At 55.4% G+C, this 22,311-nt stretch overlaps 6 protein-coding genes across 6 annotated transcripts in view; all 6 read right to left on the bottom strand.

The window, feature by feature from the left end:
* Positions 1-168: 168 nt before the first annotated feature.
* On the bottom strand, positions 169-2,611 carry PTSG_01724 (uncharacterized protein; the record flags this gene model as incomplete). The annotated part of the gene is made up of 2 exons (XM_004997645.1): positions 169-204; positions 434-2,611. 2 exons carry the CDS (start codon positions 2,609-2,611, stop codon positions 169-171), a joined length of 2,214 nt encoding a protein of 737 aa, XP_004997702.1.
* Positions 2,612-3,254: 643 nt separating this feature from the next.
* On the bottom strand, positions 3,255-8,149 carry PTSG_01723 (presenilin-2 CTF subunit; the record flags this gene model as incomplete). Its single annotated transcript, XM_004997644.1, has 13 exons — positions 3,255-3,410; positions 3,728-3,846; positions 4,013-4,028; positions 4,262-4,582; positions 4,916-5,023; positions 5,338-5,509; positions 5,776-5,843; positions 6,127-6,271; positions 6,544-6,646; positions 6,982-7,057; positions 7,223-7,309; positions 7,654-7,815; positions 8,138-8,149. The coding sequence occupies 13 exons, from the start codon at positions 8,147-8,149 to the stop codon at positions 3,255-3,257; spliced, it is 1,545 nt and encodes a 514-aa protein (XP_004997701.1).
* A 1,004-nt stretch (positions 8,150-9,153) lies between these two features.
* On the bottom strand, positions 9,154-14,413 carry PTSG_01722 (uncharacterized protein; the record flags this gene model as incomplete). The annotated part of the gene is made up of 10 exons (XM_004997643.1): positions 14,282-14,413; positions 13,892-13,991; positions 13,289-13,626; positions 12,842-13,042; positions 12,405-12,518; positions 12,106-12,236; positions 11,678-11,827; positions 11,252-11,456; positions 10,470-10,879; positions 9,154-10,263 (listed from the first exon to the last, which is right to left on the bottom strand). The coding sequence occupies exons 1-10, from the start codon at positions 14,313-14,315 to the stop codon at positions 9,154-9,156; spliced, it is 2,793 nt and encodes a 930-aa protein (XP_004997700.1). The 5' UTR covers positions 14,316-14,413.
* Positions 14,414-14,505: 92 nt separating this feature from the next.
* Positions 14,506-16,994, bottom strand: PTSG_01721 (uncharacterized protein). Its single transcript, XM_004997642.1, has one exon. The coding sequence runs from the start codon at positions 16,272-16,274 to the stop codon at positions 14,841-14,843; it is 1,434 nt and encodes a 477-aa protein (XP_004997699.1). The 5' UTR covers positions 16,275-16,994; the 3' UTR covers positions 14,506-14,840.
* A 369-nt stretch (positions 16,995-17,363) lies between these two features.
* On the bottom strand, positions 17,364-21,189 carry PTSG_01720 (uncharacterized protein; the record flags this gene model as incomplete). The annotated part of the gene is made up of 11 exons (XM_004997641.1): positions 17,364-17,471; positions 17,794-17,857; positions 18,124-18,246; positions 18,545-18,649; positions 18,964-19,036; positions 19,307-19,379; positions 19,673-19,802; positions 19,992-20,080; positions 20,362-20,505; positions 20,794-20,883; positions 21,106-21,189. 11 exons carry the CDS (start codon positions 21,187-21,189, stop codon positions 17,364-17,366), a joined length of 1,083 nt encoding a protein of 360 aa, XP_004997698.1.
* A 166-nt stretch (positions 21,190-21,355) lies between these two features.
* PTSG_01719 (uncharacterized protein) overlaps positions 21,356-22,311 on the bottom strand; it is a gene marked incomplete at its 3' end in the record, with an annotated part of 3,598 nt that continues 2,642 nt past the window's right edge. The window contains exons 7-9 of the mRNA XM_004997640.1: positions 21,981-22,106; positions 21,701-21,758; positions 21,356-21,487 (exon numbers count right to left, since the gene is read on the bottom strand). Coding sequence (XP_004997697.1) covers positions 21,356-21,487; positions 21,701-21,758; positions 21,981-22,106 — 316 coding nt within the window. The remainder of the gene's footprint in view (positions 21,488-21,700; positions 21,759-21,980; positions 22,107-22,311) is intronic.

Genomic DNA, 22,311 nt, shown 5'->3' with positions numbered 1-22,311 from the left:
AAAAAGCAGAAAGAAGGAAAGGTAGAGGGTAGGGGGCCGGAGAGAATTTAAGATGTGCGGGGCGGTCGAGCGTGTATATGTTGAAAAGGTCCCCGAAACGCAGGCCAAGGAGGAGGGGTCTTGTAGCAACCACACGTAGACGATGTTGTCGTCCGAAGCCACGTCTTGCTACTTCGTCGCCGATGGATGTGGTAGTTCTTGTAGCTGTTGTTGTTGTTGTTGTTGTTGTCGTTGTGTGTGTGTGTGTGTGTGTGTGTGTGTGTGTGTCGTGTTGTTGTTGTTGTCTGTTGTTGTTGTTGTTGTTGTTGTGTTGTTGTTGTTGTTGTTGTTGATGGAGGTCTTCAGGTTTGTGGTGATGGTGGTGATGATGGTGATCGTGTTGATGCTGTTCCGCTTGCATGGGCTGCTGGTCTGCATGCGTGGGTTGCTGCACATCGGCAACCACCACAGGGCCATGTCCATTCTCAACTGCGGGCGCCATCGCGATTGGTAGGGCGCGCTCCTCGGGCGGTGTAGGAGCTTCAACCAACTGTGATGCCGGCTGCTGCTGCTGCTGCTGCTGCTGCTGCTGTTGCTGTTGTTGTTGTTGTTGTTGTTGTTGTTGTTGTTGTTGCTGCTGCTGCTGTGCGACACCGACACCATTGGTCCCCGCCACCTGGCCGGGCTGCTGGTGGTTTGCTGCCATCGTCTCTGCCGAGTATGGTGCCAACAGCTCATGTTGTTGTTGTTCAACAGTGGTAACATTCCCGTTGGCATCCCCGTCACCAGTGCTCTGTGGCTCCTGCCACGCACCTGCGTCCTGTGGTGCGCTCACCCCAAACGCCTGTTGTTGTGGCTGCTGCAAGGGTTCCTCCTCCTCCTGCTGCTGCTGTGGTTGCTGTTGTGGTTGCTGTTGTGGTGGTACATGCTGCTGGATGTACATCTTGCCACTATCATCTGCAACCACCCCACCCTCTGGCTCCGCGTCGCTCCGGTAGTCACGATCAAACTGCCGCGCATCCACCACCCCTTTCGCACCACCGTCGTCAGTCCCACCAGTACCCCCATCACGACCGCCACCGCCACCACCAGTCCCAACAACAACACCACCAGTCCCATCACCAACACCACCAGTCCCAACAACAACACCACCAGTCCCACCACCACCACCACCACCACTGCCATCACCACCACCACCACCACCACTGCCATCACCACCATCACCGCCATTAACAACATCAATATCGCCCTCGCCTTGCCGTATTCTCATTGCTTGCTCACCACCTGTGTCAACCACGTCACTGTGCTGTTGCTCCCCTGGACGCACCACAGAATCGTCATCACCATCACTCCGTTGCATCGACACAGCCTGTGGCACACTGCCACTCGCTGGCTGTTGCTGCTGCTGTTGCTGTTGCTGTTGATGGTCTTCGTGGTGGTGCAGGGGGGCCTCGCGACCAGTTCTCAGCAACTGCACCGCGTCCACTTCGTCGCTGGGCTTGTCCATATCCGACTGTGGCGCGTCGCTGTGCTGCAGCACATCGGCATGGCTGCTGACCACGCTGTAACCGCTGATGGCCAGGTCTGTCATGTGTGAGTCTGTGCGCTGGCGTTCCCGCCAAATGCGCCCGTCGTGGTCGCCGTCCTGGCGTTGGGGATGGAGATACTGCCGGCGGTGGCGGCCGCGGCGCCGCGCGTGCGGTGGCGGGAACTGCGGCGGCTTGTACGCAGCGCGCTTCTTCGCCGCAAACACGGGGTCGCTCTCATCGCGCAGCACAAAGTCGTGCACGTCCAGCGTGCCGCAGGCATAGTTGTCCGCATACTGCTGACCAGGGTGGTGTGTCTGGTCGTAGAGCGAGTCGAGCTGTGTGTGCACGCTTACGAGTTCCTGCAGCTGCGACTGCGTGAGGCGATGCCTTCTTCGAAACATCCGCCCCTTGTCTTCTTCTTCGTCCTCCTCCTCTTCTTCGTCGTCCTCATCTTCCTCCTCGTCCACGTCCAAGCCGCCCATGTCCTCATCGTCAACCACCCTGACGCCGGACCCAAAGTCCTCTTCCTCCTCTTCATCGTCAGCCTCATGCGCGTGCTCGTGGCTTGACACCCAGGTGCTGGTGGTGGCGCGCCGCCTGCTGGCCCGCGTCATGGGGCTGCGGCGTGGCTGGACATTGCCAACAGCTTGTTTGCTGCGGCGGCGTCTCCCTTTGTCAGGGACGCGGTCACGCCGCCGGGAAAGTGCGCTCCTTCCACCCCGCCGCAGGCGCGCATCTGCACCACCGCCGATGTCATCACTGCCACTTACAGCGTTGCCAACGCCACCAACGCCGCCAACGCCGGCCGGCATGCTTCGTCGCGAAATGATCCCGCCATCTGCAACAGACGGCACGCCCACGACGCTCGACGAAGTGCGCCGATGTGCGTCACTGCGAACGTTGCCGCCAACGCCACTGGGCCTGCGAGCAACAGGGGCGTTGCTGATGGACGTGCGATGGCTGTGTGGCTGGGGTAAGTCGTCTTCGTCCAGGGTGTCGTCCTCGACTACTGCGCCGCCGCTGCCCACCGCAAACTCGTGGCCCATTGGTGTGGTTGGCAAGTCTGAGGTCTCTTGCCCAGACTCGATGAACGCGCCGTCCATCACAAGCACGCAGGCCGTGTGTGCACGTGTGTGCGCGTGTGTGCGCGTGTGTGCGCGTGTGTGCGCGTGTGTGCGCGTGTGTGCGCGTGTGTGCGCGTGTGTGCGCGTGTGTGCGCGTGTGTGCGCGTGTGTGCGCGTGTGGTTCGGTGAAGCCCTCCCGACTGCTTCCTCCTCCTGCTGCTGGTGGTGGTGGTGGTGGTGGTGGTTCAGCTGCTTTGCTTCCTGCCTTTGCTTCTTCTTGTGCTTTTGCGGCTGCTTGTCTTGCTTGTCTTTGCGGGCGCCTTCAAATGCAGCGATTTGTCATTTTTAGAGAAGTCGGCATATCTTCCAAAGGAAAGGGGAAGGCGCAAGAACAAAGGAGAAAGGCAAGTCTGCGTGGCGGGTGATATGAAGGCGTGTCAACACCAACAGGACACTCGCCACCTTGTGTCAAGTCAGGTCACATCACCTCAATCACACAGTCACACACAGGCACAAAGACACACACAGCACACACACGCGCATCAATCACACAACACAGGCACACACGCACGCACACACACACACACACACACACACACACACACACACACACACACACACACACACACACACACACACAAACAGTTACACACAATACAGACACGGAGACATGGTTAAGGGGTCAGATGAAGACTTGGCGGTCGTTGAGCTGGTTGATGAGGGGATCAAGCACCTCTGATGTGGCAAAGTAGAACACGAGGCCAAAGGCAATGGAAATCGGAAGCGCAGGCAGCGCCTTGCGGAAGATGGACAGCAACAACAGCGTGCACGCCAGCCCCTGTGGTTTGAATATGTGTGTGTGTGCGTGTGAGGTGGGGAAAACCTGGATGCACAAGTGTAGGCAAGCAGTTGATCGCAACAAATGGGAGGAGAGACGCGAGGCCCATTGGTTTCCCCTACTGAGCAGTTGCAAACACACACACATACACACATGCAGACAGACACATGCAGACACGCCGACAGACAGACAAGACAGACACACACAGACACACGCAGACACACGCAGACACACACACCACACACCACACACACACACACACACACACACACACACACACACACACACACACACACACACACACAAAAGACACGTACGATGAGGATGCCGACGTAGCAGGCGGCGATGGTGGTCCACTTGTCTGCAGTGGCGGCCTTGCCAACCAACACACTGTAGAAGATAAAGTCGCCCAGACCAAGCTTGACGCCAGTGTGCTCTGACCAATATGGCATCGGGGTGTTGATGGAGAAAGCGGAGCGCAGACAACACGAAGTGCACGTACATGCGTGAGTATACGTAGAGAGAGAAAAAACCAACGAGCCTTGGGGAGAGCAGTAACACTCCAATGCACGCACACACACACACACACGCCGTCGACAAACCTTCGTCGTCGCCTTGCTGTTGCTGCTGCTGCTGCTGCTGCTGCTGTGGCTGCTGTGGCTGCTGTGTCGGGGTGCGGCGCTCAACATCACCCTACAGCAGACGAGAAAGTAGTGGAAAGAAGGTGAACATGCGGCGTGAGTTTGATTCCGAAGAAGAAATGAAAGTGAGGGAGAGGAGAGAGGTCGCAGTGTCGACGTCACACAAGTGCACATGCAACCCTGCAAACAAGCAAGCAAACAAAGCTGTACGTTTGCAGGCGGGCGAGACGCTGCTGTGCGTGCTCTGTTTGGCGCAGGGCTGCCCCCGATATCCGCCAGCAGCTCAACGTCGTCTGCGTTGGGACTGCTGCTCGACTGCCGGCTGCGACGGCGGTGGTGGCCGTGCGATGACGACGACGTGGCGGTGCCACCACGCTGCTGCTGCTGCTGCTGCTGCTGTGGTTGAGTTTGTGCGCCGTTTGTGAGGGATGTTGACTGGGTCTGTGTGCGCTCGCCCGTGTCTGCCATGTTCACGATCCACGCCATTGTCGAGGAGTAGATGAGTGCAGGGAACAGCGGCTCGTCGCGCTCCTGCAGCCAAAACAGAATGTGTGAATGTGAGTGTGAGTGTGTGTGCGAATGTATGTGAGTGTCGTTATGTATGGAAAGCGTGTGTGAGCGTATGTGACAGTGAGAGTCTTGTGTGGCTCAGCGTATGCAAACTAAAACGCGGCCTACACAATAACGCACACACTTTCCCTCACCCACCCACCCACACACACACACACACTTTCCCTCACCCCCCTCCACACACACACACACACTTTCCCTCACCCCCCTCCACACACACACACACACACACACACACACACACACACACACACACACACACACACACACACACACACACACACACACACACACCTGTGCAGTTTCGACGAGAGCCTTGAGGGGACCACATGGGGAGAGGACAGCAACGAGATCGTAGATGGCGATGGCGGCGAGGACAACCCACGTCGTCCAGTCAGGCAACTGCAGGCAGCGATGAACACGTGGGGAAGGGGAAGGGGAAGGAATGCAGTTGGGAGGGTGAGGGCGAGGTGTGGAACGTGGCGACAGATCATGGATGCAAACAGACAATAATGAACACAACACACGCAGAAACAGAAACACAGAGACACACACAGACACAGACACGCACACGCACACGCAGATACACACGCACACGCAGAAACAGAAACACACAGACACACGCAGAAACAGAAACACACAGACACACTCACACGCACACAAGCATACAAAGACACAACCCCTTTGCAAAACGAGCAGCTGGGGAGCAAGCGTACGTTCTTGATGAGGACGAGGGCCATGAGGGCCGAGACGGCGACAAGGTAGACCTGTTGCAGCAGCAATGGGCCCTTCCAGTGGATGCAGATTAGGCCAACAACGCCAAAGTTCCAGATGGAGACAACCATGGTGATCCAGTCGAGTGTCGAGTTGTACGCGCGCAGCACTTGGCTGTCGGCGCAGTGGTTGGGTTTTGATTGTGGTCACGGTTGGTGATGGTGGTGATGGTCGCGTGTGATTGGTTGGTTTGATTTGGTGTGGTTGGTTGGTTTAGTTGTGAGCAGTGGTGGTATGTTGTTCACGATCATGCATCGTGCATGACTTGGGGCCATGGCCATAGGATCGCACACTGCGCGTGGTGAAGTGGCAGGGCTGTCTCCTCCCCTCGCTCCAATGCACCCCAACATGAGCAGCAGGCGCAATGCAACGCAACGTACTCGACAAATTGGTAGCTGAAGAAGAAGAGGAGGAGGAGGGACGACAGAAGCAGCCAGCCATGGATGGCCTGGGGAGATTGGGGGGGGGGGGATCGTGGTTGCGGGCAGGGGGGGGGGGAGCAGTCGCGCATAGCAGGCGATGTGGTCAGTGAACGGCAATGCAACGCAGGGAAAGAGAGGGGGTAGTGCACAAAGCCACAGACGAGCAAGCACACACACAGAGACACACAGAGACACACAGAGACACACAGAGACACACAGAGACACACAGAGACACACAGAGACACACACACAGACACACACAGACACACACACACACACACACACACACACACACACAAAAGCGCTCACCTTGTAGCAGCGGTACTTGTAGAGGAGGAGGAGCACGCAGGTCATGCCAACGACGATGCCGATGATGATGAGGGCATTGAGGATGGCGCCGCCAAACTTCTCCGAGTTGGACGCATTGGGGTTGTTGCTCTCATAGGGGGTGTACCTGCGCCGTGGTGGCCATGGCACGAATGCAAAGGACGCAGCCGCGTTAGAGGAGCGTTGAAAGTGCATCAAGTCTTTGGGTTAGGGTTCGGGTTAGGGTTGGGGGACGTAGGCAGGAGCCTCGCATGTAGGCAATGTACACATCACAAAAAATAGAAAATCAGACGATGACGATGGAAAGACAGACAGACACACACACACACACACACACACACACACAGACACACACAGACACACACACACACACACACACGTCACATTGCGATAACGTACACAAACTGTGTGTCGTTTGTGCTGAAGTACGCGACGGAGCGGATGGTGGCGATGACGACAATCATGCACACGGAGACGGGCTTGATCAGCGCAAGCACAGATTCTGCACGCGTGTGTTGGTCATGGCAGTGTCAGGACACATGCTCTCTTGTCATGGAAAACGACACAAGCACAAACACAAACACAAACACATACACAAACACAAACACAATCACAAACACTCACATGTACACAAACACATGCACAAACACAAACACAATCACAAACACTCACATGTACACAAACACATGCACAAACACAAACACAATCACAAACACTCACATGTACACACACGAACGCACATAGACATTGCTATATATCACGAGACCACCAGCCCTGCGCCCTTTGCGTCAATGGCTAAACATCCACCTCTCTTCACCAACGTCACGCCATCCGCACCTGCGCCGTATTTGAGCTCCAGTTCCTGCTCAATCTGCTCAATCTCGGCCAAGCGGCGGCGGCGAAGCTCCTCAACCTACCACACGTGTGTCGGTGCGTGTGTGCGTGTGTGTGTATGGGTGAAGAACGGACGGCTGTTTGTGTTTCTGGTGGACATGGCATTCAAATGCATCGGCTCATCTCTCCTCAATGCATCCACTCTCGTGCAACAAAACCACGTGTAGAGGAACGGCAACAACACCTCTTCTGGTGTGTAGCGTGGCTGGCTGTTGACGGGCTGGCCGCGTGCTCCGTTTTGTGGATGAAGCAGGGGCTCGCGTGGATTGGCCTGTGGCAACAACAAGACGCAGACCAAGTACCGGAACATGTGAGCGAAAAGGAAGGCGTTCTTGTGTCGTGTGGGCACGCGGATCGCTTTCAAAGGCACAAGGGGACACAGACAGAGAGAGAGAGAGAGAGAGAGAGAGAGAGACAGAGAGACAGAGAGAGAGAGAGAGACAGAGAGAGAGAGAGAGACAGAGAGAGAGAGACAGACAGACAGAGACAGAGAGACAGAGTAATAGACACACGCCCACACACGCCCACACACGCCCACACACCCACCCACACGCCCACACACCCACACACCCACATACATACTCACACACAAACACCCATAAACACAAAACGTACGCGGACGCCGCGAGGGCGGCCATTTGAAGCGGATCGGCCGTTGGCACCGTTGGTGGCATCTGAATTGGAAGTGCGGCGTCGGGGCGCTGGGGGCGCCGGGTCAACGCCTCTGTCGTCGTCACCCATGCTGAGAAGATTGTCCTGAGATCCAAATCGACGGGACTGAAGGATCAACAGCAGATGTGTGTGTGTGTGTGTGTGTGTATATGAGAAAGGGGGCGTATGTGCGCGTGTGTATGTGTGTGAGTGTGTGTGTGTGCGTTCGTGTGCATGTGTGTGTGCTTGTAGCGACACAGCCATCAATCAACCGCGCTCACCAACCAGCCAACAAACAGACAAATGGCGGCCACGAGAGTCATCACCAAGCACATACACAAAAACACCCACACATACATACACCCGCATACACACATACAAACACACAACACGCACATACACACAACACACAACACACACACACATACACACACGCAAACATGCTCACCGAATCACCCATGCTTTGGTGGCAAAAACAGACGCACACTCACGCTTTCTTCTTCTACTTTGTACGGGGTTTTCTGAACAAAAGCGGGGAAGGACAGCTACTGCGTGAGCGTGCGTAGATGATGGTGATGATGTTTGTTTGCTTGCTTGCTTGTTTGCTTGCTGGTCAGGAGCAACACACACAAGCAGCACACAAGACAGACACAGGTGGGTGGTGGGTGACAAGGAGCGAGAGCACACTCACCAAACGTACACAAACACCAGCAACGAATTTGTTTGTAGAAATTTTGCCACCCTACCAACGAAACTACACACCGTGTATTGTGCAGCAAGCAAGCAAGCAAGAAGGCAGTTGGGCGGCATGAGTGCATGCGAGCAAGCGAACCTCGCAGCAAGCCTGCAAGCAAACCTCCGCAGCAAGCAAAAGCAAGCAAGTTCACTCCTCACTCGCTCAAGCAGACAAGCACAGACGCACAGACGCACAGACGCGCGGGATTCAAGAGAAGACAGGCAGAGCAGAGCATGCTGCCACAAGCACAGGTCGATGAGTCGACGCAAACAAGGCACTAAGGCAATGACCGTCTACTATGAAGCCGCAGGCAGCAGGAAGGTGCCCTTGGTCACAAGTACCAGTAGACCAGTGGATAAAGGGATGAAGATATGAAGGATGCAAACACGAATGACACAGTCAAACAAGAACAAGCAAAGCTGCATGGAAACAAGGTCACTGACAAGGGGAAAAAGGACAATGGCATGCTTTGGTGAAGGTAACAGATGGGGTCGAAGTCGCACCCCGTTCCTTCATCTACACACAAACAAACCCACCTCCCATCTCTCTAGTATCTCTGTAGGCGTGGGTAAGAAGGCAGAGGGAGGGAAGGGGAGGGAAAATCAATCGACAGAGGTTCTGTTGTGGTGTACACCACTACACCAACCACCTTGGTTGTTGGGTGCTCCTCCCTGCCAGCACATGCAAGAACTAGAAGGCAAGGTCGGCTTTCAAACCACATTGGCAATTCAGTTGAAGGTGAAGTCAAAGCTGATGGAGCTGAGGCGGGTGCGGGTGGCTTCTTCGTCCAGGTCTCGCAGCTGGCGCTCACGCTCACTCATGGCGTACTCCTCATCGCTGGTTCGCCTCAAGGGCACAGAGGAGGTAGCAGAGGCATCGTGCTCCTGCTTGTCCTGTTGTTCTTCTTTCTCCTTCTCCCTCTTGGTTTCGCGTTCCTGACGCACCTGTTCTTCCTTCTCCTTTCTCTCCCTTTCCTCCTTCTCCTTTCTCTCCCTTTCCTCCTTCTCCTTCCTCTCCCTTTCCTCCTTCTCCTTCTTCTCCCTTTCCTCCTTCTCCTTCCTCTCCCTTTCCTCCTTCTCCTTCTTCTCCCTTTCCTCCTTCTCCTTCTTCTCCCTTTCTTCCTTCTGCTTCCTCTCCCTTTCCTCCTTCTCCTTCCTCTCCCGTTCCTCCTTCTCCTTCCTCTCCCTTTCTTCCTTCTCCTTCTTCTCCCTTTCCTCCTTCTCCTTCTTCTCCCTTTCCTCCTTCTCCTTCTCCTTTCTCTCCTTTTCCTCCTTCTCCCTTTCCCCCTTCTCCTTTCTCTCCTCCTCCTCGTTGACACTGCCAGCACCACCATCGTCACTCACCTTCGCTGTCTCCTCATTCCCTTTCTCTCCGCTCTCGTGCTCAACGTCTCTTGGCTCCCGTGCGCCTTCCTCCTCCACCTCCACATTGACAGCTTCCGTCGTTTCTTCTTGCTGCTGTGCGGGTGAAGTGGTTGCCGCGTCCTGCTCGGCATGGTCCTTGGCCACTTGCCCCTCTCTCTGTAGTGTTTCGCCATCTTCTCCTTGTGCAGCGCGCTCTTGTTGCGATTCTGTTCTCGGTGACACCTCAGCCGCACCTTCTTCGCCACCGTGCACCTGCGCTTGTTGTTGCTGCTGTTGCTGCTGCTGGTCTTGCTGCTGCTGATGGTGCTGCGTTTCGGGCTCTAAGATGTGCGTGCTTTGCGTTGCCGTGCCTGCGGTGCTGGCAGCCTGTTGCTGTGCCGGTGCATCGCCGCTTGCGTCGGCGGTGCCACTGGCTCGCTTTTTGGTCGCAGGAATCTCCTTTGAAATGTGTGAGCGGGGCCGGTCCACATCCTTCTGCACAGACAGAGGCACGGCCAATGGTTCAGTGGTGCGGGAGAGGATACAAACAGGTGCACGCGGGTGCACTCAAGTACGTTCACGCTTGCACGTGTGAACCATGCCCGCTCACAGCGCTCACACTTTGACACAACCAACACACACCCCAAGTACAACACCCACATGCACCCACGTGCACGCATACGCATTTTGGCTGAGCTCACCTGCTGCGTCTTGGACTTGCGGCGGCGAGGAAGACGGAACATGAGCGGCTGCCCGTCCTCGCTGTGTGCATACGGGTGGTGGCCAAAGTACCACACAAGCAGCACCACGCTCCTGAACAGCATCTCGTGCCCCTCCAGCGTGTAGTAGATCTGGCTGTCCTCCTCCACATGTGGAATCATCTTCATGCTGCGTATGTCACGTGCGCCCTCCTTGACGCACACCTCGTACTCCTGCGGCGGCCCAGAAGGGAACACGAGGAACCCGCCCGCTGGCGCGCGCTCAACAAGCACGCGAATGGCATCGGTTTGCGTCATGCTGGCAAAGTACCATCGCTGTTCTTGAAGAGGCGTTTTGCGGAAGTCAAGCACTCCACCGCCGCGCAGTGAGCCTGTCTTGGGGCCCGCAGGAGCTGGTTGGTTGGTTGACCAGTTGGTTGGTTGGGAGTGGCACCCCGGGGGGGGGGGGCAGGGAGTTGAATGTGAGCGATGGACACACAACAGCAGCATGCGTGGGATGAAGGTGAAAGACGGAAAGATATTGCGTGCAAGCAAGCAGAGCAGAACTCTAGAACTAGACATGAGGCAAAAGCAAGAAGGTGAAGCAAAAATGTCAGACCAGCAACATACATACAAATGCGTACAGGCAGACAGGCAAAAACAGCAACAGACATACAGGCAGACAGGCAAAAACAGACAGATGAGTCACACACACACACACACACACACACACACACACACACACACACACACACACACACACACACACACACACACACACACACCGCCTGTGGAGGTTGTGCTTGCTTTGCGTTGGGCAGTACTGGTGGTGGCCGCGCGCGTGCGCATAGAGTTTCTGCGGATGGAGAGCCGCTTCTCGCGCGTCATGTGCATGGATTGGGTGCGCTGGCGCTGGCGACTCAGCTCACGCTGCACGCGCGAAAACCCAGCGTTGCAGCGGGCAGAAATGACGTCAGCGGCCCGCGCAGCCTGTAAGTGTGATACGCGTGACAGTGAAAGAGAAGAAGACATAAGGAAAGAGGATTAGAAGCAGCACAACGACCGCATGTGTTAGCCAAATTGCCACAACATGAACAGCAAAGCAGGATGTGGCACGTCCGGGCAATTCAGTCGGCACAGGCCGGAGGCGTGTGCATGAGCGAGTGCACGCAAATGTGCACGTGGTTGGTTGTGCATACACGACGACGCACCTCCTTTTTGTTCTTGAGGGTGTAGATGTAGCACGTCTTCTGACGGTGGCTATTGACAACAAGGTCGTTGCTCACGAGCGCAAGTACGTTGCTCGAGGCAACACAGTTCAGTACATCAATCAGCAGATGGCGGCGTGCCAGATCAGGGCTCTGGTAGCGCGTGCGTGTGGGTAAATGAGAGAGAGAGTGTGTGTGTGTGTGTGAGTGTGTGAGTGAGCGTAAGTGTGCGTGGACGCCAGTGTGCGTGTGGGTAAGTGTGTGTGTGTTGTGTGTCGATGCAAGTGTGTGTGAATGTGTGTGCGTGTGAGTGAGCGCAAGTGTTCGCGTGCGCAAAAGCGTAAGAGCGAGGTCAAGGGCTCGACAAGCACGAAGCACGCGGTATACCGCAGTCACGCTTGTTACATATGGCTGGAGTGCAATGGGCGTACCGGGTTGCCGCGTGCGGGGAAGACGCGAATGTCCATGACACCGACACCAAGCAGCAGCTTCGTCTTGTGGTTCTTTTCTGGTTTTTTGCGCAGCTGTTTGTACACGGCATGCATGGACTCTAGCCGCGCATCTGCACAAACGGAAGACAGAGTTCGAACCGGGCCAATGCGTGAGCCAAACAGGACTTCCCATTGTAAAGATTCATGAGACGACACTCCCTTTCAAGAGCATGCAGCACTGCACACAAAATACAAACACACACACATATGTGAGCGGTAAGGGTGGATGGTGACGCCACCTTGAATGGAAGCATGTCCCAGGTAGCGTGCGCTGAAGGTTTGAATTTCGTTCTCGCCATCCTCTGCTTCCGCATCTGCAAACACCATGAAGCTGATGCGTCGCAGCTCCTCTCCTGCACAACGAGTGTGCATGTGTGCATGTGAACGGCAGCCGCACCACCATGGCTGGAAACAGCGCAATCGTGATCTGGTTGCTTGCAGGCAAGCAGCCTCAATCAAGCGCGTTGATGGAGAGACTAGTGTGCATCTGTGTATCTGTGTATCCGTCACACACACACGTACTCACAAAACACACACACACACACACACACACACACACACACACACTCACACTCACACGCACGCACTCACTCACAAACACTCACAAACACACACGCACACACACGCACACGCACGCACACGCACGCACACATACTGCCCCCCGCCCACCACAAACCTTGGTCGTAGACGGCAAAGCCTTCTGCGTCGTATTTGACTTCCAGCAGTACGGTATCGCACTGACGAAGCATGTTCTGTACGTCAAACTTGGATGCAAGGAGCACATCTTCGCCATTCACGGCCAGGATCTGCTGTGCGCGCATGAGCAAGTTTGATTCTGCGGCGGGTGTGTTGGGCTTTACGCGCGTGATGTAAAGTCCTGCACGTGCGCATGTGTTGTGTGGATGTGTTAGAGGTGTTACGCGTGTGCCACTGCAGCGGGACGAGCAGACAAGCGGGTGATAGCAAGGATCTGCGCAGCATTGTGGCAGGCCGTTCGCGAGGCCGTTCACCGCCCCTCCTCCCAATAACCCATGCACTACACTACAACGGGACACAAGGGGACGCTACATGGCGTGCACGTGCGCGAGCGTGAGTGCGTGCTTACACTTGCTGCCTTCCTCACCTGTCATGCCTTCGGAGTCGGCGGGGCCAACGAAGGTGAAGCCGAATCCGGACTCGTCTCGATCAAGAACGACGGGCAACACCTCGTTGTCGTTGGGGTACAGCGGCTCGTACCCGGCCAAGAGAATGGGCGGGGCGTCGCCATTGGTGGCGGCCTTGCTTTGCTCTGTGTTGGCGGGTCCTTCGTGTGTAGGTTGCTGGCTGCTGTGCGTGGTGGTCGCTGACGGTGACTGCGGCTGTGATGATTCCTGCACGGCGCCTCCGCAATCGCTGGTCGTGTTTGATGACGGCGCGCCTTCGTGCGCGTTGGAGTCCACAGATTGTCGCACAGATGACGTGCTGTACACAGAAACGAAGGTGGGAGGGGGGCGTAGGCGTGTGGAAGAGAGAAGGGGTTGGTGCAAACAGGCGGAATCGCACGTAGGTGGGTGAAGTGTTGGAAAATCAAAACGAGAGAGAAAGAGAGAGAGAGTGTGTGTGTGTGTGAGTGTGTGTGAGAGAGAGTGTGCGAGTGTGTGAGTGTGTGGCTGGAAGAGATGTCGAGAGTTAACAGAGGCCACCACACACACACACACACATACACATACGATACGCGCACACTCACGCTGAAGTGTTTGGGAGGGAAAGGAGGGCGGATGCGCGTTGTTTGCTGCTGGTGGACAGTCTGCCTGCAGGCACGGCGTCCTCCCCAGCACTGTTTCTCGCTACAACAACAACAGCAGCAGCCACAGCGGCAGCATCAGCACATATGAGAGAGTGACTTTGAAGCAAGCTGTGTTCATGCTCCCAAAACGGCATCCTCGAGCACCACCATCATCACCCTCATCATCATCATCCTCACAAGCACGAATGTTGTGTTGTCAAGCAAGTACGCATGCATGCACGGACGGACACAAGCTCTGCTTGCTTCACTTTTTGCGTGCGTGTGTGAATCTTGAGAAAGAGCAGATCTTGCCCATCTCCTCCTCCTTACACTCACGTTTCACTGACTCACCTGAGATGGAGACCGAGGACTGCTTGTTCCCCATCCCGTCGTTTTTTGTGTGGTTTGCTGTGTGGTTTGCTGTGGTGTGTGTTGTCCCCTCACTCCCTTTGTGGTTCCTTCTGCTGTATTGTGCTTGCTGCCTGCAAGCAAGCAAAAAAAGCAGCAAGCCAGCCAGCCAAAGCAAGCGGAGCAAAACAAACTCCTCCGGTTTTGTTTTGGTTTCCTTGCTTCTTGCTTGTTTTTTTTATTTTATTCGCGGCTCATTATTGATACATGGAATCATTCAGAAATATGTTTAATATAGCAACAGGACAAACAGCAATGCCGCGGCATTTCAAAACGTGCAACCGAAACTGAAACACAGCACGCAGTGCCATAGATTGGCGTGTTTAGCCCTGCACACACAGAAAGCATGCAGAACAACAACAAACAAACCAAACAAATACGAACCAAACAAAGGGCCAATCGAAGAAGGGAAGAACGCAGGGCCTTAAGAGAACAAAGGCAGAAGGGCATCCATGGTGCAATCCTCTTCCAAGGATTCCCTTCTCCGGTTCTGGTTGAGCAACTAGGCGGTGGCAGACAAGATTGCTGCAAGGTCGGCTCTCCGAACACACCCGGGGTTCTTGTGACTTGCGTTGGTGCTGGTATTGTTACCACTGCTGCGCTTCTCCTTCTTGGTGTGCGTGTGTTGCGCAGCAACAATCGTTGTAGTGGGTGCGGCTTCAAGGCTGGTGCTGCTACTGCTGCTGCTGCTGCTGGTTGTGGCGAAGCTGGTGCTGAGGATGCTTGCCATGCCATCCTTCCTGTTGCCGATGCTGCCGTGCTCGGCGATGACCGCTGCCCTCAGCGCACTCCTTGCTTTTGTTGTGCTGTTGTGCATGTGCATCCCCTTTGTTCTCTGGCCCCTGCTGTGCGTGACGCTGGCACCGGCGCCGTTCCTTTGCTTCTTGCTCTGCTTCCGCTTCTGCTTGTTCTGGCAGTGGGGGGCTGTGGTTGCCTCCTTTGTTTCAGCTGCAGTAGTGAGACCAGCCTCCTCTGAAACAGCGTTGGTCGAGGTGCTGATGAGGGAGGAGGAGGAGGAAGAAGAAGAGCTTGCCGTCGTGGACCCGCTGCTGCTGATGCTGGTCTCGCTGGCTTTGCGGCGAGGACACCGTGCCAATGTTGTGCTGACCCTCAGGACCCTCTTGTGTGCCTTCCCGCTGCTGCTACCGGCGGTGCTGTTGTTGTTGTTGTGCTTCGTCGTTGCACCCTTGCGGCGAGCCTTCTTGCTCTTGCTCTTGGGCTGCTTCTTTTCCCGTGCGTTTGCCATCACCTGCACGGCACGCGGTCCTTGCTGCGGGTTGGTCTTGCTGTTGTTGCTCGCGGCGTTGCCACGTCCCAGGTCGTTGCAGTCCTGCTGCTGCTGCTGTTGTTGTTGCCACGTGAACATCATCTGCTGCGCTGCAGCTGTCGCAGTTGGCGTTGTAGTTGTGGAAGTGTACGAAGTGGTGGCGACTGGTGCGGTAGCTGGCGTGAAAGGCATGGCCGGATAAAATGGAGTCCATGGTAGCGCCTGCGCAAACTGTTGTTGCTGTTGTTGTTGCTGGTGTGGCTGTGGGGGTTGAGGCATCACCTGCTGTTGTGGTGGCTGTGGGTGTTGAGGCATCATCTGCATCATTCCTGGTGTTGGCATGGACGGAGGCACCATTGGGAATGGGGTAGGGAAAGGGACGAGGACATAGAGGGATGTGTCGACGTGTGGAAGCGCGCAGCGCGACACAAGCATGGCGGTGGGGAAGAGGCGCTTGAACGCCCGGAGCTGCCGATCCAGCGGCGGCATGGAGTTGATGAGCTCACAGAGCAAGCATTGGAAGCGCATCAGCGCGCGCCGCGACGGGTTTAAGCTGGAGATGTTTCCAACCACGTAGGCCGTGCTCTTGCTGAAGGCCTGGGAATCCAGGATACAGGCATGCAACGCATGCAGCGTTCTGGGTGTGTCTGTCACATCCACCACGAACATGGTTGGTTGGTCTGTCTGTCTGCTGCGCTGGGCGATCTTGGGAAAGAAGCCGGGTGGTGGCGGCGGCGGCGGCGGTGGTGGCGAGGAAAGAGACTAAAGAGAAGGGGAGGGGGAGAAAGGGCGACGATGGGAATGGGGTCTTGGTGGGGCTTGCTGTCGTTGCTCTTGCGGTTGTCAATCGTCTGGTCTTGTCTGACAGCTTGTGGCCGGCTCGTTCTGGTCTTGTGATGGGGCAGGTGGTTGGGTATCACGAGGAAGACACGCGAGCCGGTGGCGAGGGGACGCAATGCTTGGAAGGGAACGGGGAGGGGAAGGAAGGCTTCGCGCAAGAAGGTAAGGGTGCGACGAGAAAAGAGGAAAAGAAAGGGCGCGAGGGGCGGTGGGTGGCGATTGTATTCTTGTTTGTCACAACCAAGGATGGCGGATGATGAGCCGAGGCCTTGTGAGTGGATGCTGGATGCCGGAGGAAGGAGATTGCTGAGGTAGAAGGGAGTGATGATGGGAGGGAGGGCACTTCAAGTGTTGACGTTGTAATGTAACACCTTGTGTATGCGTTGCAACGATGCCAGTCAGAGAGGATACGCGTGAGGGAGTGGAGGCAGTTGGCTTTGGTGCGATTGGAAAAATGAGCGGGAAACAGGGTTGTTCCTTCTCGATGGATCTATCAAGCAATCACGCGTGTGCTGGTGTGTGTGTGCGTGTGTGCGTGTTGGAAGAGCAGAACAACTTCCCCGACTGATTCTGACGACGCTTCCTTTTTTCGGCATGGGTAGGGTGTGTTGCTGACGACTTTTAGCGGACAAAACCGCAACACCCTCGGCACGCCATTTCTCATGCATCTCAGAAGCTGCCCAAAATCAAACGCCGAGAATTGTCTAATAATTTCACTAAAAACCGCGCTTTCACACGCATCAGCGGCATTGCACACGCACACGAAAGTTGGGTAGGCTCGGTGGATGAGAGTCAAAGCCACACAAGACGGTTGGGACCGAAACATGCGCACACAACCCTACACGACCAAGCCACAAGCAACCGGGCCAAGCGGGGCATGCTTGCAGTTCTGCATGCGTCTTGGTCGACGCAGTCAAATCATGGCGGTTGCGCTTGTTGTGCCTGCTGGGATGATGATGATGATGGTTGTGTTCGCTGCAGGCGGGTGACCAGCTTGAATGCATCGTGGGTATCTGCCGCCAACCGCTGTCGGCGATGTTTGGCACGCGTATCGGCGTGTAATATTATGTGTGTGGGTGTTGTGATGCAAGGTTGGTAAGCGCGTGTCAATATGTGGAAGTAGGTTGGCGTGTGGTTGTGATGACTGTGATGTCACACAACATGCATTGCATCAGCACAACCACGTGTTGCAGAAGAAGAAAGCGACTTGTGGTGATTTGATGATGTGATGACGATGAAGTGATGTGATGGCAATGAGAGTGAGGCGATAGGCAGGTTCGCGAAGCCGCAAGTGGCTGCACGCGACACACGCGCCTTGTTGCACACGTGCACACGGACTACCACCAACCTGTGCTTGTGCAAACTGCGCGGCTTGCAGTTGACTTTTTCGGAAGAAGTAGTACGTGGCAATCCTGCATCCAGCGGTTTTGGGGCAAGCAAGTGGTGGAGGGTGACAGACTGAGGGCATGAAGCTACGCACGCGTGCACTAAACACAACACACACACACACACACACACACACACACACACACACACACACACACACACACGCACACACACACACACACACACACACACACACACACACACACACACACACACGCACAGAGGTCTTAGGTTCACGCATGCGCACATTCCCAACGAAACACAAACAAAATCAGCACCACCACCACCTTACAGGAGAACAAAGACGACGGGAACGACGACGGTAGGTTGACCTAGCACAGACAGCGCCTCTTGTAGGTGCTTGGGCGCATCACTAATCATCGCCGTCACCACCGACGAAATGTCAGTGTAGTTCCTGGAAGTAGGCCCGCGGCGCACATGTGCATGCGTATGCATATAGCACCGAACGCAGCAGCAAGGCCAGACAGAGACAGGTAGGTTGACAATCAGGGCGTGCGAACGCAAGGCATAGGCCAGAACGTCGAGGGATAACGGGGTATGTGCGTGTGTGAGTGAGTGTATGCGAGCGTTGGTGTTGTCTGTTTGTACGATGTGTGATGTGATGTGATGTGTGGTGTGTCCTTTGTGTGTATGCACTTGTTTGCCTTGACATCGCCCCTCCCCGCTCTCCTCGTGCCCATGCAACGACCGACCTAAAAGGGCCGCAGTAGGGGCTCGGCGTCAAGTTGGCCAGCGAGTAGACGACCGGAGACAGCGACAGCAGCACCGACAAGAGCAGCAGCCCAATGTACAGCTGTCTGTATTGGAGAGGGGGAGGGACGTATACATGAGTGCATGCATGTATGTATGTGTTTGTGTGAGAGTGTGTTTGTATGAGAGACAGTGTGTTTGTATGAGAGAGTGCGTTTGTGTGAGTGTGTATATAAGAGAGAGAGTGTGAGAGTGTGCTTGTGTGAGTGGGTGTGTGTTCATGTGCATGTGCATGTGTGTTTGTGGTGGTGAGTGTTTGGATGCGAGGACGAATGTGCACACACGTCATGGAGAAGAAACAGCGTGCCAAGTGCGGACATGTGGACAAACTTTCAAACTCGTGCAGAGGATGCTGACTCACTTGAAGTTGTGGATATCAAATGCGTACTGGGAAGGGCGCTGGACCCGAAACATGGCCAGAGATTTGCCCACAACTGAGAGCCGCAAGGATTATGAGAAGCGGCAGAACAAGGGGCATGGGGATGGCAAATCAGTGGGTCGGTCGGTAGGCAGGTGAACAGACAGACAGGCAGGCAGACAGGCAGGCAGACAGGCAGGCAGACAGGCAGGGAAGCAGACAGGCAGACAGGCAGGGAAGCAGAAAGGTATTTACACACACACACACACACACAGACACACACACAGACACACACACACACACACACACAGACACACACACACAATCAACACACACAGCGACAGACCAAGGATGGTGTTGAGAATGGCGCCGAGGAATGGAAGCAAGGGACTGTAGAACGTCCCCAGCCATATCAAGGTCTTCAAATGGCGGCAGCCGCAAATCAATGTCAAAAGCAATCGTGAGGCGCAAGTCGGAAAAGGTGTGGCGGACATGCAGTTAGGCAGGCAAGCAGGAAGGCAGGCAGGCAGAAAGGCAGGCAGGAAGGCAGGCACACAGGTAGACGCACATGCACACGCACACGCAGGCACACAGACAGACAGACAGACCGACAGACAGACAGACACGCAGACACACAGACACACAGGCACATGCACACACACACGCACACACACACACACACACACGCACACACACACACACAAACCGCCACCTGGCGATAGATGCCGCTGAGGATGCTTGAGGTGAGAAAGAACTGAGGTGGGCCCAAGTTCCGGTTGATGAAATCAAACATCGCATAGCCCTGGCCGTGCTCGTAGATCAGGTATCGAGGCGTGTCATACCTTGACACACACAGAGTCATGCAACGGGCGATGGTTGGGTTGGGAGTTTGGGAATGAGGTGCCGTCGAGAAATCAATGTCAAATACACACACACACACACACACACACACACACACACACACCATACACACACACACACACACACACACACACACACACACACACACACACACACACACACACACGTACAGGATGACGGTGACAAAGGCAAAGCCCGTGTCGACGAGGAGCACGCGGTAAAGCTCCTGCCCAATGAGTGTCTCCCAACAGCTCTCTTGCTGCTCCACACCATCCACCGCCGTTGTCATCAGCAAGGCAGATGAGCAATCGAAAAACAAACAACAAATACGTCACTGTCGAAGGTGCACAGGCACACACACAGACACGTAGAGACACGGGCATAGGCACAGACACACAGACAGGCAGACAAACACACACACACACACACACACACACACCGACACGCACACGCAGTGACACAGGCACACACACACACACACACACGCACGCACGCAGTGACACAGACACACCGACACGCACACGCACACACAACGCTCACCGCGAGCTGCATGTCGCTGAGATTGATGCCAAAGAGGGAGGTGAGGATGACGTAAAGGCTGACGATGCGGAGAAGAAACGAGCGCAGCAGCGTCAACTTCAACACAGCCAGTGGCGAGTACCGCTCCACCGTTCGTGCCATGCGCTGTGTCACGCGCCAGTGTGTGTGCGTGTGCGTGTGCGTGTGCGTGTGTGTGTGGATGAGTTTGAGTAAGCGTGTATGTGTGCGTGTTTGTGCTCTCTGGAGATCGAGAAAAGCACATGTAGGGAATGTGCACAGACACAGACAGACAGACACAGACAGACAGACAGACAGACAGACAGACACACACACACACACAGACAGACAAAATCACAATCACACACACACACACAACCACGCACACATAATGAAGCAGCACCCGCTCTCTCCCTCAATGGACGGCAAGTGTACCCAGAAGACGGTTGGCCCGATGGCGTTGACGGCGGCGAGCGTGAGCGCCGGGAGCAGCGCCTCCAGTGAGTCCGAACTGTTCGCGTACCGCTGTGTGATGGCAAGTGTCGCGTTGCTCATGTCAGCATGCGACAAGGACGCATGTCGCTCTTCTTGCACCATGCACTCAAAAGAACCACCGGTTAAACGCAACAGCACACACACACACACAAGAAGAAGCGTGTACACACACACACACACACGCACACACACACACGCACGCACGCACACACACACGCACACACACACACGCACGCACACACACACACACACTTTGTTGACGCTGTCGATGCCAAACCAAACACCAACGACGATGGCGAGCGCGAGCGTGAATGTGAACGTCCGCCACACCACCATTGCCGTTGTTGCGCGTGATGTCTCTCCCTGATGAAAGCAACACAAGCGGCGTGAGCTCAAGTACAGGCACGTATTCGCCGCCGAGAATGAGAAAAACCCGGTGCACACACACACGACACGACACACACACACACACACACACACACACACAGATGTGGACAGCGCATTACAGCAGCAACACCGCCGTCGCCACAATGCTGTACACCTTTTCCAGGGCCGCGTGCATGTTCTTCTTGAAGCGCGCGCGGTGCGTCTCCGCGTCATTTCGCGTTCGCACTTTGAAGTCCCACGTGAGAAACTAAAACAACACATCAGTAAGCAACCGGTAGATGGACGAAACAGCGTGACGACTGGGCATGAGATGCACGTGCGCGTGAATGGATGTTGGGCATGGATGCGCATTCGCATGTGAAGGTGCATGAATGCACATCGTGTGTACGCGTTTTGGGCACAAAGGAGCTGGCGCGTGACGAATGGAGGCTCGAATGCCAGTCGATAACGGCCAACGTACTATGGATGAGACGGGGAGGGGATTCAGAGACTTGTCTGCATCAAGGCGGGGAACTAGCCTGCCATCGTCAACACAAAGAGGGTGAAGGAAAGACGTTGGAAAGCGCGAACAAGAGGGAGCGTAAGGACCCAGGCACACACACACACACACAAAAGTCACAAGACGTCCTTAAACACACGCACACACACACACACACACACACACACACACACACACACACACACACACACACACACACACACACGCACGCACACACACGCACACACACAAGAAAGCGTACTCATGCACGAGGAGGATGAGTTGGATCATGAAGTAGACGAACATGGCCACGAAATATGCATACGGCAGGTAGTATCCACCCTGATGCAAGCAGAAGGCGTGCACATCACGTGTGAATGCATCAAGACTGAGTGCTCCGACATTATAGCACAGTACCTGCATCACACACACACACACAGGTGCACACACACAGGTGCACACACAGGTGCGCACACACAGGTGCGCACACACAGGTGCACACACACACGCACACACAGGTGCGCACACACAGGTGCACACACACACGCACACACAGGTGCACACACAGGTGCACACACACACGGCAACACACA

The sequence above is a fragment of the Salpingoeca rosetta genome (assembly GCF_000188695.1).
Source record: "Salpingoeca rosetta unplaced genomic scaffold supercont1.3, whole genome shotgun sequence".
NCBI lineage: Eukaryota > Choanoflagellata > Craspedida > Salpingoecidae > Salpingoeca > Salpingoeca rosetta.
Note: the sequence above shows the minus strand (reverse complement) of the source record. Positions and strands in the feature narration are given on the sequence as shown.